Source organism: Tachysurus fulvidraco, chromosome 17 (assembly GCF_022655615.1).
Source record: "Tachysurus fulvidraco isolate hzauxx_2018 chromosome 17, HZAU_PFXX_2.0, whole genome shotgun sequence".
NCBI classification, from domain to species: domain Eukaryota; kingdom Metazoa; phylum Chordata; class Actinopteri; order Siluriformes; family Bagridae; genus Tachysurus; species Tachysurus fulvidraco.
The window spans coordinates 18,468,312-18,487,068 of record NC_062534.1 but is presented as its reverse complement, the minus strand read 5'-3'; the positions used below and the strand labels follow the sequence as shown (position 1 = coordinate 18,487,068).

Here is an 18,757-nt window from a genome sequence, read left to right as displayed (position 1 = left end):
ACATAATTGCTGAACACACTGTTGGAGAAGGAGGGAGGAAGCGAGGGAGGGAAGGTGGGAATAGAGGCAGCAAGAAAGAGAGAGAGAGAGAGAGAGAGAGAGAGAGAGGGAAAAAAAGAGAGATCATGAGACCAGGAAGAGAAAAGATACAGGAAAACAGCAGTTGGCTGGATAATGTGCATCTGATTTCCACAGCATGACTCACAAACACACAGAGGCATTTATACCAATAAAAATCATCCATAGTGGCATCAGGACATTTTCAAGTACTTCTCTAAGATGCTATGGGTAAGAGTGCCTGCCGGTTGCTGTAAAGGTAAAACACATTAAAGTGAGATGAAATAAATGTGTACTGTTTTTCAATTACTGTTACACTGCTTGTAGGAAGCTTCTCCTACACCCACTACCAATTATTCATTTCTGCTTTTAACGGCTTGATTTCCAGTAAAAATGTTCCTGAACCAAACTGCAATTGACACCTACAGTGTGGTATAAATTTGATTAAATAAAGAGAGAGAGGCAGAGAGAGAACATTGATCGTGCTGACAATATCTATAGGAGTTTTTCTATCTAGAAGTACAATAAGTGCTGTATTTTAGTTCAGGTACATTAAAAACGTCTGATGGAACAAAAAACAAAAAAATACCACACTATTAAACATGGTATCCAGAGCCAATAAACATACAGTAACCCCAGATGTATTGGTACCCTTCAAAAGATGCACTAAAAATGACATGATTAAAAGTTTTCACACTTCATAACATTCCTCCAAAAATAGTTCCATCTAGCTTCCTTTTTACACAACAGGTTTTTTTTTTCCCATCTCAAAAAAAAAAAAGAAAAAAAAAGCTGGCAACATGATCAGCACCTAAAAGAAACCTGGTGGGTCTTTCAGCAAGTTAATGACAGCTAACTTGAATCCAAATCAAAACGAATAGTTTTGCTAACACATTCTATGTTGATAATCTCTCTAGAGTTGTTGCCTTCGGTGAAGGTCTTCGGTGAAGAGCGCTTTCACAAAAACAACCCTCAATACAAACGAGCCTGAAATATTCCTTGAGGACCGAAGTGTCTCAAACCTGTTGAACATTACTTAAAGGATAAAATACTGTCAAAAAAAAAAAAAAAAAGAATGTTTAGAGAAAAAAAAGAAAAGAGAATGTGTATAAATTTTCACTCATTGCACGTGTTATTCATTTTTGCTTAATTTCAATAAAGGTGCTAATAATTCTGGAGTTAACTACAAGTAAACAGAAGTGACTCACATTTGGCTGGAAGGCCGTATGCTCCAGTTATTTTGGCCTCTCCGGTTTCACACCCTCCCAAAGTGGAACATTCCTTCCTCAGGAGAGGACCTGCCCCACGATGGATGGCTCCGTCCACTGCAGATGTAGAAAACATCAGAATGTTAATGAGCAAAAATGTCAGTCTAACCATCATCAGAGAACAAGACATAGGTTAATGCTAATGATATATGTGGCCTTGGATACGAATGCAATTCTATGTGAACTCGGCAATGAAGGCCGCTGTTAATGTAAAGCATTCTGCTTCCTGCGGTGTTCTGTCAAGCCGCTCTTCTCCGGTGCATTTTGGGATGCTTCACAGAAACAGCTGCTTTCTCTCAGAATTGACAGCAGCATTTTTTTGGGAGAGCTCAAGGGCTTTTATCGCCCTGCTTAAAGTGCACTGCACTCTAATTCTGTAAGAGAAACACTCTGATACATAGAGTAGGAGATGATGAGGGAAAATATATAGGGATAGAAGAGAAGAGGAGAAATGGTGGTGAGGGGGGGGAGTGAGAAAAAGAATCGCGGCACACAAACTGTTATCAGAAGTGAGCAAAAAAACGAGAGCAAAGGAAGAAAAGAGAAATAAAGACGACGCAAATGTGGTGATGAAAGATGGCTGAGGGGAATAGACTCACTTCCTGTGTAATTGTAACACATAAATACACACACGATGATTAAATGCTGACTTCTTGTTAGCAGGTGTTAATTGGCTCTGCGCTTACCCGACTAGGGACCTGATAACATGTGGAAAAAATAAATCTTATGGCACATGCGTTTCTTCGTTGTTTTTTTTTATCAAGCACAAAGCCACACAAATGTGCACACGGACACAGACACGGACACACACACACACACACACACAGACACACACACACTGTAAACACCGGTATCTCATTAACTGCTGCTCAGTTTTAAGCCTCACCTTGGATTGGCTTGGACTTTTCAGTTAGAATTGCTGATTAGTGAATGAGTTCCTTTCATTGGCTGATTAACTGGTTACCATGGCAGCCATTAGCAGAAACATTTGATTGGATCAGGCACATCTGCTTACCACTGCCACAACTCCCTCTGCAACACACTTCCTCACATCCTCCTTTTATTCTTGCTCTCAATATTCAAAGAAAAGTCTCCAGGATTAGACAACAATTACTTCATGGCATGGAAAACATCAATCATTTCAAAATGTTGTCAGACTCCTTTATCCAGAGCAACTAACATTTAATCTCATTTATACAGCTAAGCCATTCATGGTTAAGGGCTTTGCTCAGGGGCCCAGCAGTGGCAGATTTATGGCCCTGGGATTCAAACTCAAGACCTTTCAATCACTAGTCCGACACCTTAACCACTAGCATACAGTACCACGTCCCTGATACTGAGAGAGTGAACCAAGTGAAGGTTGGAGGAGGCGACACCTGTGGACAGTCTTATGAAGTAGCGTGTAATGCAGTTTACGTTAAAATCGTCTAGGACGTCAGGAGATGGTGCAGGAGCATGTGAATATAAAGCAGCTTACAGAATGAATAGCATTTATCTGCAGTATACATTTTCCAAGCTGTTTAAAACAGCGTGTACGAATGCAAGCATCAAATTCTGCTGTCTTTTACTTTGTCACACTCAAACCACTTGACCTGATGGGAAGCAGTGGGTGTTGCATATTTGAATTCTGATGCTTTAATGATAAACAAACACCGATGCTTGAAAAAAAATACTTGCGGCATTAAGTAGAACCAGTGTTCTGCTACACGGTGTCTGGTGCTTTGGGGAGGTTTTGTATTAGAAGATATTCTCAAATTCCTAAGATTCAAGGCAGAAAAAGCACGTGAACCCATAAATCATCGAAGAATGCAGATTCTTTACATTCCTTCCTTACCTGGAATTCTAAATATCCAAAAAATATTAAATGTTTTTTTTTTTACAATAACTTTTTTTTTAAACTTTGACTTCAGCAAGATGATACATCACTGAAACATATTCTTTAATACGTTTCTTGTTGAAGATCGTTTTTTATTCCTTCAAAAGGTAAAAAGCTGATTAGTCACTTAATTGCAGCAGTAATTGAAAAATACTTGTGTAAGGCCAAGGACAGAATAATAAATGCACGCTCAGGAACAGATGCAGACAAACTGTGATGCGCACTTGGGCTATTTCTGATATTCGAGTACGTGGTAGAGGGATAAGAATGGATAAATGGTTAACCGCAATGTCTAAACCACAAAGTCTGCCTACATCATAACAAAAGCAATTTCTTTACTGCAATTAAATATTTATGATAAATTTAATATAGACAACAAATGAATCGTTATACTGACTCTCCATACAGAAGTGTTGTTAAACAAACAAACAAACAAAAAAAAACGTGATACAGTGTATGTTGTAATCTTAACCACAGGACACTGGTGCATAACCTGGGTAATTAAATTACTGAATAAATATTTTTTATAGCCTAATATAAAGCCAAGAATTATTTAACCTCTTATTTTTGACCAAAAACGAGTAGCAGTGCATTGTTCTAGTCACATTTTCAAGCTGGGCCAGTAAACTGATATTGATAATTACTTCATCTGCATTGTTCTGCTGATGGATCACACCATCGAGCAGGAGATCATTCAGTCTTCACTGATTCATCACTTGCTGGTTAAACTGCTCTAAGCAATTCTACTGCTGCACAAATTAAACAACATGACTATCTCAGCAGCAAAATAATCCTAGACGAGTCGGCTCTGTGAAATGATGCAACATTGCAAACATTTTAATATTTGATTGCACTTTTAATGCCATGCCAACATCAGTGGCTATTTTAAAGGCAAGGATCAAGGTAGGCAAAGCAAGATTATAGCAAAGCATTATATATTTATATAGCAGCTATATGAGGTGCTTCACTTTAATATTCTAAAAGAACTCCAGGGTTTCATTTTATTAATTGGAAAAAAAAAATTACACATCAATTCTTTCTCTTATTTTGTCTATTCAAATAAAACGGTAACAAAGAATAAGCAATTTTCACATGAAGTGGATTCAAGAGAACTCATTTATACAAGAGAACAAGACCAAAAGTACATACAGTTGTTTATTCAGTTAACACCAGACTGACCTTAAGAACTTAACTTCATGGTTTTATAATCACATAAAAGAAAGACCAAAATGATAGGGGGATCCTTTATTCTACACCCCACACAAGTGTGTACTACACCTGAGGGTTACTGTCCATTTTTCATACTACTCTTGTTTTCTCTCTTTTCTTTCTTAATGCTAAGAGACTCTTCTGCTGCATAGTCTGTCCCTGGCTAATTATCACCCAGGTTCAGCAGGTCTTAATAAACCTCGAGAGTGAAGAAGACAAAGAAACAGGGAGGGTGTGAGAGCACAAGAAGGAGGAGAGGAGTGGCGTGAACTGGAGAGAGGAAAGTGTTGGGAATGAGTGTTCTGAAAAGAAAGGAGAGGATAAGAAAGGACAGGGGAGAAGAGGGTGCGTGAATAGACAGAGTGTTACAGAAAATCTAAGAGAGGAGAGAATAAAAAAGATGAAGGGAAAATGTGTGGTTTGGAGAGAGTGTGTGAAGACAACGAGGAAGGTGTGCGTCGGAACGCAGGTGAAAAAAACGGAGTTAAATTGAGAGAAGTGTTAAAGTTCTGGCAAGAGAAGGAGCAGAAGGGCAGAGGGCGATGAAGGGGTAGAGAGGTAGAGTGAAAGAAGGAAGGATGAAAAATTAAAGATTGGTGACATGGCAGGAAAGGACAGTGAGGTAATGGTCAGGATTAAATCGGGAGCTTTGTGTTTCAGAGACTGCATAAAACCCACATCAATACAACAGAGTGCAGCTCTACATTTGTCTTTTGGTGTATATGTTTATGTGTGTGTGTGTGTGTGTGTGTGTGTGTGTGTGTGTGTCTGTGTGTGTGTGTGGGGGTTCTGATGAGTAAAAATGTGAAGCAGAGATTTATCACAGGTATTGATTACCTCACAGCCAGGCACTTAACACTCACTCACACACGGACACGCACGCACGCATACACACACACACACACACACACACACACACACACACACACACACACACACACACACACACACACACACACACACACCCCAAAGTCCTGAGTCAACACAGTAAGAAATTACAGTTTATTTGCACAGCACTCTACTTCCATCAGCTACAGAAGAAATCATCTTTCACACACTCTCACAATAATAAGTAACCTACAGTGCTGACCAACTACTAAGAAAAAAACAGACTGTTTTCTCCTCCACAGGCAATCCAGTCTGCTTCTGCTTATCATCACTGTTTTCTCACCTACATTTCCATTTTTCATAAAAGAATTTTATTTTATTACACATCAAAATGGAACATCTGATCTGATACCCAGGACATTATCAGACTCATAGCAGCAAACAATGGTGCAAAACGGATTTAATCCTGTAACGAATTAGACTGGAACTGAACTTGTAAAAAAAAAAAAGTTTTGGAAATATAAAAGTTCACTTCATTTCTTATTATACACTCAATGAGCACTACTTTTTAAGAACAAATGTACACCTAGATGTTTCTGAAATTATTTAAATCAGCTAATTTTGAGGCAACATTGTAATGCATAAAAACATGCAGATACAGGAAGCAGCTTCAGGCAACGTTCACATCAACCATCCGCATGGGCAGAAAAAATGTCATCTCAGTGATTTTTGACCATGGCATGATTGATGGTGTCAGATATTTTGGTTTATGTTGGAGTATTTCTTAACCAGCAGATGAGCTACAACAGCAAAAGACCATTGGATTATTGGAGAGAGGGAGGGAGAGACAGAGAGAGACAGAGAGCGAGAGAGAGAGAGAGAGAGAGAGAGAGAGAGAGAGAGAGAGAGGAGAGAGAGAGACAGCTTAGTATAGTTTATAAAGAAAATTGGATTGTGTACCATAATTGTATTTTTGTTTCATTGATTTGGAATATCCTACATTGAAAGCATTTTTAAGTAAAACAAAATGTAATTACATTAAATAAAAACTAAATGATCTATCTAAGGAACAGGTGTACGTGAACTGATTGGAAAAGGATGAGATGTGAATCTTTCCAATTAAGCATTTGAAGCACACAACACATGTTGTCTTATAACTGGTAGCATTGTCCATAACTCTTTTCTCTACAGGCATAAAGATTTTCCATAAAGTGTTCAGGCCTTTAACAAAGCAATAAAACCCTTATAAGTCTCCTATTAGGACCGGATACCAATGACTTTAATACAAAGAGTTAGCTAGACATTTAACATAATAAAATATTGGCTTCACTAATTGATATCTGTTAACTCTGGTTTTTACATTCTGGTTTTCACCTGTGGTTAAAACTGTAGAGAAAACAGTAGAGAAAAGAACTTTCAGGTCTTTGGACTGGCAGTGTACATTAACCACCCATTAAAACCCTGTTAGAAGCCTTTAAACATACAATCAGTGTCATCCTCCTAAATCAACCGACCAGCTAAAAATTAGGCACTCCATAATAAATCTAATGACCAGCCTGGAAACATGGAAAAGTGCACAGAAAAGAGAAAATACGTCATATCTCTGACATCAATAATGCCTAAAGTATAATTCATCCACAGACTGGTCAGACTGGAGCTTTAAGGACGTCTTGTTAGCAGGCTGGAGGTGGTGAGAAATGACATATGAAGAGTGGAAATAAATTCACTGGTAATCTATTACTAGACAAAAAAAAAAAAGTCCTGCACAAAAGAGTGCCACAAAACGAACGTAACAGCGTAACTACTCATTCAAATCAATCAAAAATTAGCTTCAGAATCTTTACTGATGTTAAACTCAAAAACTATAAACTTGTTTTTACTTAACTGACCTAATATATCAAAGTAATATAACAAGATTCACAACAGAAAAGAACTCAAATCGCAAGGTGATGTTAATTTAAATCAAATTTCATTTAGTAAATGCTCCTTCCATGAAGGAATGTTGGAAAATATTAGCTACCAGTTACTAAAAACGGCTTTATTCCTATAGCCTCTCAAATGTCAGCTAACATGAGAACTTTGACAACACGATATAGCTAAACACTAATCAATACTTGTCACAATATTAACTGCTTACAATTATACCCGTAATTAATATAGAGTAACAAGTGTACAGAGCTGCAAAGGGATTACAGTGATACATATAAATTCATTCTCAAAAAAAAAAAAAAAAAGTTTTTTTAATTTGTGGAATTTCTATCAAAATCATGAAGCTGTCTGATGTTAAAAGTTCACATTCTGTATTTATAAATAAATGATTATAGAGAAATATAGTGACGTTGTGTTTTCATGTTAATGCATTGAGCAAAAGATTCTTTTTCTTTAATAATTCTTTAATAATTCTGAAATTTCTGTAAAATTCTAAAAAAAAAAAAAAAAAGATGAGATAAACAACAGTGCTATACAAATGATAACGATACATGATAAATGGATGAAGTGATTTAGTTTTTACTTCAGAAATGAATTGTCATGTTTAGTAGAAAGGCATGACACTTAATAAAAAAAAGTTGAATAAAAGGGTTAGTAAAACAGAATCTGCTCAAGCTGTGCCAAATGATCCTTTTTGCGGTCTTTCTTGTAAAACAGATGAATAGATTTTCACCTTTTGTATTATGATGCACCATGCACAAGCTGTTATATTTTGTGCTACCAGACTTTGTCTTTTTAGCCCTTGTAATTCACATTTGTTTATGTTATAAATTACATTTTAATGATGCTTAATAAAACCAAACTTTTCTGGGGAGATTTAATGTCCATCTTGAATCATAAATGGATACCTTGCATTTTTAAATATGAAAGGGGATTGTACGGATGCTTAAGGTAACAGCTGGGTGTTGAGAAGTGGATAAAGAGAATGCTTTTTGTTAGTGTTTGTGTGTGCGCGTGTTTTATCTGTCCAGATGGTACGCATTGATTATCTGATGCTGTGGGTGCAAGTCGGGTGAATTCTTACAGCCAGAAGCTGCCAGTACTAAAGCTCGGTAGGCTGCTAAAGAACCTGTTTAAATCCTGTGCTGCAATCTGAGGTATGGTACAGAAAATATAGATAAAGACATATATACATACAAATAACTGTTGTTCTCCGTAAATGTTTCATTTAATTCCACAAATGGAAAACACAGGTCAGTGTAATCAATGTTATTCTATCAATCATTTAGTCGGATCATTTTTAGCACTTTTGACTTGCCATAAAAACTGAACTGATTCAGTCCAGAACTCAATAGTTTTAAAATTGTGACTTATAAACAATGGACATAATGTGGTCTTTGGATAGAACAAAAAAAAAAAAAAAACTTTAGGTCTGCAATAAATAAACCAAATTTGTATTCTATACTTTTAAATCCTGTGCATAAAATAAATATGTACTGAGATAGTCCACGGAATTTATTCGGGAGTCGTTGGTACAATAAAGTCTGGAAATTTTAATACAGAAACCATGGTTAAATAAATAACATCACCTTAAGGAATAAAAAGTCTGCATTCAGTGTATTTCTAACCACTACAAGTAAAATTAACCTCAATGTGCATAATGCTATTTTTTCCCCTTTTGACAACTACGATTAATCAATAAAATGTGCACATTTAAATATATGTGACACTTCATATATATTTACAAAAGCCTGAAGCTAAATGACCAGTTTACGACTGATGTAGTGTCTGAATAACAAAACATAAGGTTAGTCAAAAGGTCCTCTTTGATAGCTGTAGGCCTGATAGTGCGTATAAATAACAATACATTACCTTCACAGAGTGCTAGATCGTAATAATACATTTCTATTAATATTAATAATACATTTCTGTTTTATCTCTGATTTTTTTCCACTGTTAAGACATGAAATTCTGTGTCAAGTCAAATGTGAAGACTCTCTTCGAAATAATTCCTAAATTATTAAGAAGTATGGAAGATCTTTCATGGCATGGGCAAGGTCACATGTAGTTAAAGGTTAAGGTGAGAGTCACGGAGGCGAACACCCACACTGTTGTTTGGCATCTCTGGTAAACACGGAGCTGTTTTTCTTTTTATGGAACGTTACCACAACTTGAATTAGTCATCATTCTTCTCCCAAAGAGAGATGAGTCACAATTCTGAAACATCAATAATTTTTAGTCTGTCCATTTCAAAATCCTGTTTAGAAAAAAAAAAAAAAAAAAAAAAAAACACCCACGCATAAAAGCAATTACATGTGAGCTGAGATTGCTTCTACATAAAAGCCCTAAAACATGTCAGTGTGCTTCTTCTACAAGCTTCTAGGCTTGGATACTGAGTGCACTTCCTCCTGACAATGTTTCTTTATTACCAGGCAGATATAATAAATATGTTTGTCCATATCTATTTCTGTAGACATGCTTTACTTGCTTTACTTGCTTTGACATGCTTTACTCACCTACTCTTCAGTATTTCCCTTAACTGGAAACATTTTACTGGAACATGCAATGGGAATACATTAAGTACATCAAAACATGTGTTCAGAAGTGATGATCCTGTACCTCACGTAGACGTGAAGCTTCCATTGTTTCCTATAAATATAAATAAGGTGTATGCGGTGTTGTATAATAGCCAGCTTGAGAGGTCATGAATGCAGATGAATCACAAGCCATCGCCGTTAAGCTCATATAGCCGTAGTGAAATTGTTATTTTTGCCACGTTCACAATCTTGTAATGTTGTAGAATGAGTGACACTCGGCTTTTACCTCTTTATGTGCTGCAAAATGCCATTCTTATGCTTTAGACATGTAGAGGCCATGAAAAACCTTTAGGAAATTTTGACCTTTTCATTTAGATGAAATTCAGAAAACTTGCTCAGATTTGTCATGGTTTTAACAATTAATATTAAAAAAAAATGTAACAAAGTAATTAATAATAATATAATTGCAATCCCTTAATGTCTTTAGATCTGATTTCTATTACTTGATTTTCTTTTTTAAAAGAATTACAGAATTTCCAGTACATGCAGTCTCTAACTACACGACACTAATTCTGATTATACCGACTCATCCACGCAGTCATTCATCTAGGTCTAAACAATGAAAGCAAACAACAGCACAACTTCCAATTGGCCGGTACATCATATCCGCATGTTTAATATCACATTTAGATTATTTGTCTTATTTACAGGTTGGCTTAGTAAACATGGCAATAAACCTGATACACTTAGGCTGGTTTACTTAGCTATCTAGGCAGCAATGATTCTATTATCATGGTTAGTCAGCGTGTCTGTTTTACTGGCTGCTTAATAAATCTCGCTAAGCTGCGGGACAGACTGCACACACATGCCTTCATTACTGATGAAAGCGTAGACAAATTGAGATACTACTGAAGGATATTTATGTTTTGGTAAGAGCCATTTTAACATATTATTAAAGGAAAGGCTTGAATCTAGTCAAGAAACCAAATGATTCATCTAAAAATCCATTTCCTTTTCATCATTCGATTATGTCTGAAACTCCCCCTTTCCTTACTAAACTGAAATATAATATTATATGAGAATTAAATGAATTTAACGAAATAGATATTGAAAGTATTGCTTTCAAAACCAGCCAGAATAAAATTAGCAGACATGAACTGATTTCTGTCTTTTTTTGCCGGCGCAACGTCTGCATGATATGACCTGGCGGCTGGCAAAAAGAGAGTAAATTCAGTGTGGGCATATTGCGAAGTTTAACTGCCTTGGACAAAAACAGCATATGTGTGTGTGTTTTTAGTGCCAATTGAAAAAACAAGTTATACATAGATAGATTTACAATTAGAAAATAATTTTAAAATAATCTTAAAGTAATCCTTACAATAATTAATGTATATTTATACACTTAGCGTCCACTTTAATAGGAACACCTCTATACCTGACTATTTTACAGATATCCAATCAGCCAATCATTTGGCAGCAGAGCAATGGGTCAAAATTCTTAGTTAACATTCACATTAAACATCAGAATGAGGCACAACTGACGTCTGGTGTTGCTACCAGATAGGCGGGTTTGAGGACATCTGATCACCCGAGACAATGCTAAAATTTACACAGAATGGTGCAAAAAACTAAAAACAATGAATAAGTGTCAAGCTGTCAGATCAAATTTTCCCCTTTCTAGTGTTTGATTATCTAACTTGTTTGACCTGGTTTGGCGTGATGAACTGCATGAATCAGCAGGTTTACACGTGTTTCTAAAATACTTGAATATTATTAAAATTTTTAATAATTAAAAAAAATAACAAGCTTACAAACTGACACTAAAACTGAAGGTTAAATTAAAATTGACAGTCTCATACATGCAGTAGTCCAACATTGTCAAGTTTGTTTTGTCCAACTTTGTCTTGAGCTGTACCAGCTGTGTATTGGAGAGAATGAGTGATTGCAAAGTGCGTGATTGCATGAGTGTGGAAGCACATGTGTATATGCTATATGACACAGGTTGCACCATCGGTCGCAGAGGTTTTCCTGTGTCACATTTGGACTCTGATTCATTCCTCTGCTCCTCAAAAAAGTGTGTTTTCCTTCATATAAATACACCTCTAATGTCAAAGAGAGGTGCAAACCCCAGCATCACACAGCAGTATGCGCATACACACACACACACACGCACACACACACACACAAAAACACAAGTTCTGTTTCTCACTTACACTCCAGCTCTCTTTCCTTTTTCTCACTTTTGTTTCCTCCTGCTGTTTCACCTTCTCTCATAATTCACCCTCATCCCACTTTACCCAAACACTTTCTTTTCTAATGTTTGAATTTTTCCACTCTCACTTATTCCACCTTTGAAAATGACAGAGAAAAAAGAGACTCACCCCCTCCTCCGCCCAGCAGGGTCTTGTTGGCTGAAATGACAAACAGAAAACAGAAGATTGTTTAAGGAAAAACTTTTCAGAATGACAAATACTGGGCTTTCCAGCCCAGCGCCTGTAACCAATATGATTACTGTTCAGATTAAAGAGAGAAAAATGTATGAGACGTTCTAGCCCATAAGGATTAAGGTAAGGTTGGGCTACCTGTGCACTGACCTGAATGTTAAATAGTACATTCAAAAGTCTGTGTCATCACTCTTTAGTTGGGTTGAAATACTTCAGCCTGTTTCTGAAATGTTCACATTAGACTGGGCTTTTAAACCTGTAATAATTCCACAGCTATGCAAAGCAACAGCATAAAACAATTCAGATAATAATAACAAAGAAGACTTGAATCCAGACTAATTCATAAGGTTAGGGTTGGATGATGCAGGTGAAAAATCAGTCTATGCTTTTGTGTGGGTGAGAAACAAAGCATCTTGATAACATGTTCTTTACACATACACAAGAGTAAACACTACAAAATAATATTTATTCAGTCTCAGATCTGAAATATTGAATAATGCTACAGATTTGGAGTAAAAGAAAAAAAATCTGTTTCCAGATCATTATCTACTATCTACGCAATACCGTCAAAAGTATCTGGACACCTGACCGTTATACCCATGTATTGACGTATCACAAACTGTTGTCACAAATTTGAAGCACAATTATCTACAATGTCTTTTTATACTGTTGAATTACAAATTCTCTTCACTTGAACCAAGTGGCCCAAACCTATTTCAACATGACAATGCGCCTGTGCATAAAGCAAAGCCCATAAAGCCATGGTTTGCAAAGGTTGGAGTAGAAGTAAATGAGTGTCCACATACTTTTCTCATACCTCCTGGTCCCATATGCAAGAGATATAAAATGGCTGCCTTTCTTGTTTACATGCAGGCCATGAATATTTGAGCATCTATGAATATGTTGGGGCTCTTAAGCACAGTCTCTTGATGACTGGTATTAAATTAGCAATGTAGTGCTCATGTCCCTAAAATCTCATCATTCTGTTTGGTGAAGCATGTTGGCATTTTCTGTGTAAATGCCACCTCGGGTGTAGAAAAAAGCTCAGACAGGACTGATGTTCCTTAGAGTGTACAGCTGGTAAAAGGAGAGCTTAGGGCCAGGATACAGTACCCTGCCTGCGGCTCACTGAGGATTAAACGCCACAGTTTTGTATATAGAAAGGATGAGCCTGGTCAATACAAAACATACTATCAAATCAAATACTGGATTAACTTTTATTGCTTTGGCATCTAAGGCCTGAGTGGTTGAGGGTTAAGGACATTGCTCATGGGATCAACAATGACTCTGTTCAAGTTCTTCTGGTTACTGAATCTGTACAACCAATCTACTGCATCTTTATTCAAAAACTACCATATGTTGGCATGCATACAATTCTGCAAAGGCATTCATTTTTATCTAATGAAAATGAATGAGGTTTAGATTGAAGGCAGGAGGTATGATGGTGCAGCAGGTAATGTTGCTGTTTCATAGCTCCAGGGTTTGCAGTTTGATCCTTGTGGGTTTCTCCCCACCTTGTAAAAATGTGCAACGGGTGAATGATGCCTTTCAATATACTAGCACTGCATCCTGGATGTACAACTCCAACCCCAGTGTATCCAGGACAGGCTCCAGGATACTGACCAGGATAAAGTGGCTACTGAAGATGAAGATGGATTGAGTACATGGTGCTACACAAGGTACAGAGAATCCTGGTGTACTTTGAACACAAGGTGAGAACATGACCTGAATGGGACATCAGTTTTTGGGAAATGAGAAGGAAAGGAAAGATAGAGGAATCCCACGTCAATATTATTTCAACTGACCATAATTCTTAGATACATATCTATAATAAAAAGATGTTCAGACTTGTTCGGTCACTTGTATGACAACAAATAACTTTTCAGATTTTTTTTACAAAGTATTTTGGGGCTTTTTGTGCAAGAACACTAAGCTCCATTACATTGATTCATCTTCTGAGTTAATGACACCACCATCAACAGTTATCATAATGACCATTTTAGCGATAATTGTGAGGCCACCAGTTTACTAGAAGCAGACATAATAAAGGCTTGGTAGACAGTGAGAGTTCTTGAGAGCATACTCAGGGTAATGCACTGATGAACTGCTGGGACTTTAACGCTGAACCAAATGGACAGCATGGTTTAAACCAAGATTAGGGGTTTCTTAATCAGGGCAAAGAGACAACTGTAATCAAGGGAAAATTACTCAAACCGGTTCTTGACCACTAGTATAATATCAGTAAATAGGCATTACTGGACCCCTGCTGAGACTGATGGAGGTTTGTATGTGAGGCAGCGCTTGAAGCTGGAGGAGGGCTGTGTGCAGTAAGTAACATTTTATGACTAGACTGCACAGCTCCATCACAAATGAGCAATTTGATAGTTGATTAAATGTCTCTCATTTGAATTTCATTATATCTGTGCACACAGTGAATAAACCAAACAGTCAGCAATGCCTTTATACAGAGCGTTGTTAAACCCAGGCCATGGAAGTAAAATCAAAGAGCTTTTTATAGCATTGTACACCTGAATAAAGACAAGGCGGTAAATAAACATGCAAAAGAACAAAAAAGCAAGATAAACATCACCAAATTCAGAGACACTCAACAGACACACACAGGCGCACACACACACACAAAAACACTGTGGATGGAGAGGTAACCATAGCAACGTCAAAGCCCAAAGGTTTTATACTGAAACCTTATTTACTTATTTAATTACACAGAGAAGGGAAACAGGGAGAAAGATAGAAAGAACTGGAGAAGAAGAGAGTGTGTGAAACAAGAGAGAATGAATAAAATAAAGGAGGGCATGAAGGAAGGAAAGAAGGATGGAAGAAAGAAAGGAACAAGGGAGAGAAAGAGAACTGATGGGGAGACATAATAGAACGAGAGGAAGAAAAAAGAAAAACGGAGAGAAAGGATATAATTTGCCAGTGGTGGTGCCTCTCTGTGCTGTCTGTCAAAAAAAAACTACTAGTGAAGAGGAACAGGGATCAGACATGCATGAGAAAGACAGGCAGGGAAACAGTCAGGGAGAAGATGAGTGCAGGCGGTTTGCCCCTGATACCCCAGGGAGAGAGATTTGCCATCTGCCAGAACCCTGTATATGCAGCTGTACCCAGGAGAAGGGTGGCAGAGCAATCATAAAGATCTCGCTCATACGTGCATGCACACACACATACACAGCCTAGTGAGATGAAACGACATGATCAGATTGAACATGTTGACGTGTTCAACACACACGCTTTACTCCTATCTATTACAATCCCCCCTTAGACAGAAAGTACATTAACTTCAATGACAGGGTTAAGAGAAAGAAAGCCCTTACCATTGTTTTTTTTCTTCCCAGTGCAGAAAAGATCAAATAAAAGCAAAAAAAGAGAATAAAAATAGTAGTGAGGGTATCTGGATTACAATTACATAAAAAAAAAAAAAAAACATAGCCAGGAAAAGGAAGCAGAAAGACAGACAGCAGGATAAAGAGATAGAGAGAGAGAGAGAGAGAGAGAGAGAGAGAGAGAGAGAGAGAGAGAGAGAGAGAGAGAGAGAGTGTGTCAGGAAGAGTATGTGCTTAAATGGGAAAGAAACAACTTTTTAGAAACAGCAAAAGTGCTAAAAATTAATGCTACATCATTTCAGGTAGAACACACCGATTAGTCTTTCTGTCCTGACAAGGACCTTCCACAATGCACGTTTTGTAAAAATCAATTCATTTAGGGTCATCTGGTCCCCACAAAGATAGAAAAGCAAGCCTATACACATGAACAGTTGATGGACAGCGAGCAAGGTTTGAAAAAAGGCAGAAAAGAAAAGAGCAAAAGGTAGGAAGCGCTCACATCAAAAGAGACTGAGTGACACAGGTAGAGAAGAGCAGAGTGAACGAGAATGCCAGCCACAAGAAGATGACATGATATAGTGTGGTTTGAAGACGTGGTGGAAAGAGAACAGGAACAGAGAGAATGGAGAATGTGAGCATGCCGTGTTGAACGTGGGTTAGTGTGGAATGAGCTGCTAGATCTTACAGAGCATTCAGGGCTTTTATCAGTAAACCCTGAGGTTTCAGTTTACTCAGCCGGGTCATGAGAAAAGGCCTTACTGTATATTGTACTGTGGACAATTATCTACATTGCTTATCAAAATCCTAGAATGTGATTTTCATGAGGGGGGCACGGTGGCTTAGTGGTTAGCACGTTTGCCTCACACCTCCAGGGTTCGATTCCCGCCTCAGCCTTGTGTGTGTGGAGTTTGCATGTTCTCCCCGTGCCTCGGAGGTTTTCTCCGGGTACTCCGGTTTCCTCCCCCGGTCCAAAGACATGCATGGTAGGTTGATTGGCATCTCTGGAAAATTGTCCGTAGTGTGTGAGTGTGTGAGTGAATGAGAGTGTGTGTGTGCCCTGTGATGGGTTGGCACTCCGTCCAGGGTGTATCCTGCCTTGATGCCCGATGACGCCTGAGATAGGCACAGGCTCCCCGTGACCCGAGAAGTTCGGATAAGCGATAGAAAATTAGTGCGAGAGTGAGTGATTTTCATGCTTTAGCAAAATCACACTGTGTGTTAAACCAATCAATTTACGTTGACTCCACCCTGTGTTTTGCACTTTTATGTATTACCTGCCATATTCACTTGCAAATGGATTTTTTTTTTTATTAATTCTTTCTATTTGCAATGCTCAACATTTTTTACATATGCAAACTTTTAGTTAATCAGGAATTAACAAGGGTTACATGCACATAGAGACATACAAAATCTGAATCGAAGAACTAATATAAGCTGTATTTTGCACCCGCTTCTTCAGTCACTTGGAGGAAAAAACCTAAAGAAAATATCCAAAAATACAGAAGAGAGTTCGGGCATTTCTGGCTTATGTAATATAAGAATTCCGCTCTTGCCAAAACTTTACCAGCCTTTTCAACTCCTGGGTCCACCTGAACACCATGGAGCTTCTCCATGAGTTATTTTGGCTTTTTCCACCTTACACTGAGTTATTTCATTCTCTCATTGGCTGGTGCTCAACAAACTGGCTTGTGGTACAGTGTTATTGCTATTTTTTCTACCTGTACCCACATTATAAGATTCATTGTGGTTCATGTAAAACATGCTGCAAAAAAATGTCAGAGCAGCTGTGCCTGCTCACACACTTGGTAAATCGTGTCTCTAAACTGCTCAGGCTTAACAAGCAGATGTGATGAGCATGCTCAAAGAGTAACAGTGATGTGACGAGCATGCTCGCTGATTTTAGGGGGTTGCTGTAGGTTCAAATAAATTGTTGATGACAGGTCTTTGCTCTAGGTTCACCCTCTCTACACCATATTCCGTTCATATCTCTCCACTGAGCATTTACGTTGTTTTCTTCTGCAAAATATCAGTGACATCTGTTTGTTTGTCCTCCTGCTTAAATTCTATACTAATGCTAAACAGATGTGTGTTCAGTACCACTTTTAAAACCAAAATTTAACGTCATGTGTAATAATTCTGTTAATTTCGACTCTATTGTCAACAATTATAGATGAACATTTTTTTCCCGCTTCTAAAGTTTGAGTGCATACAAAAAAAAGGAAGTAAGCCTGTACATTAATACTAATCTTTTGCATGATAATGTAAATGGGAATCACGCATATGTAAATATAATTTGTATGTAAATTAAGAGAAATTAGTGTGTACGCTAATGGATATCGTGTGTATTTTACTGGATTACTGAAGGTTAGTGGATATTACGTATGTTATAGGAAATTGTCTGTATGTTAATAAAAATCATTTGTATATCATTGAATATTATGTATGATAAAAGAAGTAATTTTTATAAAATAAAAAAAAATGGTAGTGGTAGAAAATGGTAAAAATGCTGTACACCACTAGTGGAGTGTGTGTGTGTATATATGTGCATGGAGTGGAAGTGTGTGTGTTCTTGTGTCTAAAATAGCATTTCACAGGGGTGAGTGGGTGAAGTACAGTGAGCGAGTGAGATGCACTGTGCTAGGGGATAGTAGCAGATGTCCTTAGTGTCTGACACTCCAGAACCCTGCCAACACTTTGGCTAACACACATACAAGCCTAATAGTCACTTCCTCCCACTTAGTACATATGCATTCACTAACACTTGACTCCGTTCTTGGACAATCTCTCACAGCTTAATGATTCATCTGGGCAATAGCAACATCTGAAGTGGCAAAACCACAGGCCTGGCAGTTGAAGCACTGGTCTAATATAAGACGGGATGCATGAAATAGATGCAGGACTAGAAACTCGTCTTCCACAACATCCATTTGGCTTTTCACCATACACTTGATTATAGCTGAGGCAAATAGAATGCAGTTAGAAAACTGTTGTGTTAGACCTGAAAGACAAATATGTGTCTGAATCGCATAGCAAATGTCGCATGGTTTGAAGCACTACTTTATGCCTTGATAAGTGGAAACAACCAGAGTATTAACCTAACCCCTTATTATATGCATTTTATATATCTGTATTTAAATCCATTGTTTGTAGTTTCCATAAATAAGAGCTTGAATTCGTACAAATACCTGCACCACCAACACTTTAAATCAACAGGCACCCGAATTTAATCGATATGCTTTAAATATAACAGCAAAAGTAATAGACCTCT

At 37.5% G+C, this 18,757-nt stretch overlaps 1 protein-coding gene across 2 annotated transcripts in view; it reads right to left on the bottom strand.

The window, feature by feature from the left end:
• macrod1 (mono-ADP ribosylhydrolase 1) overlaps positions 1-18,757 on the bottom strand; it is a 69,530-nt gene that overhangs the window by 18,270 nt on the left and 32,503 nt on the right. For both annotated transcript variants that reach the window (XM_047802369.1, XM_027135599.2), the window contains exons 4-5: positions 12,086-12,115; positions 1,266-1,382 (exon numbers count right to left, since the gene is read on the bottom strand). In XM_047802369.1, the coding sequence (XP_047658325.1) occupies positions 1,266-1,382; positions 12,086-12,115 (147 nt within the window). The remainder of the gene's footprint in view (positions 1-1,265; positions 1,383-12,085; positions 12,116-18,757) is intronic.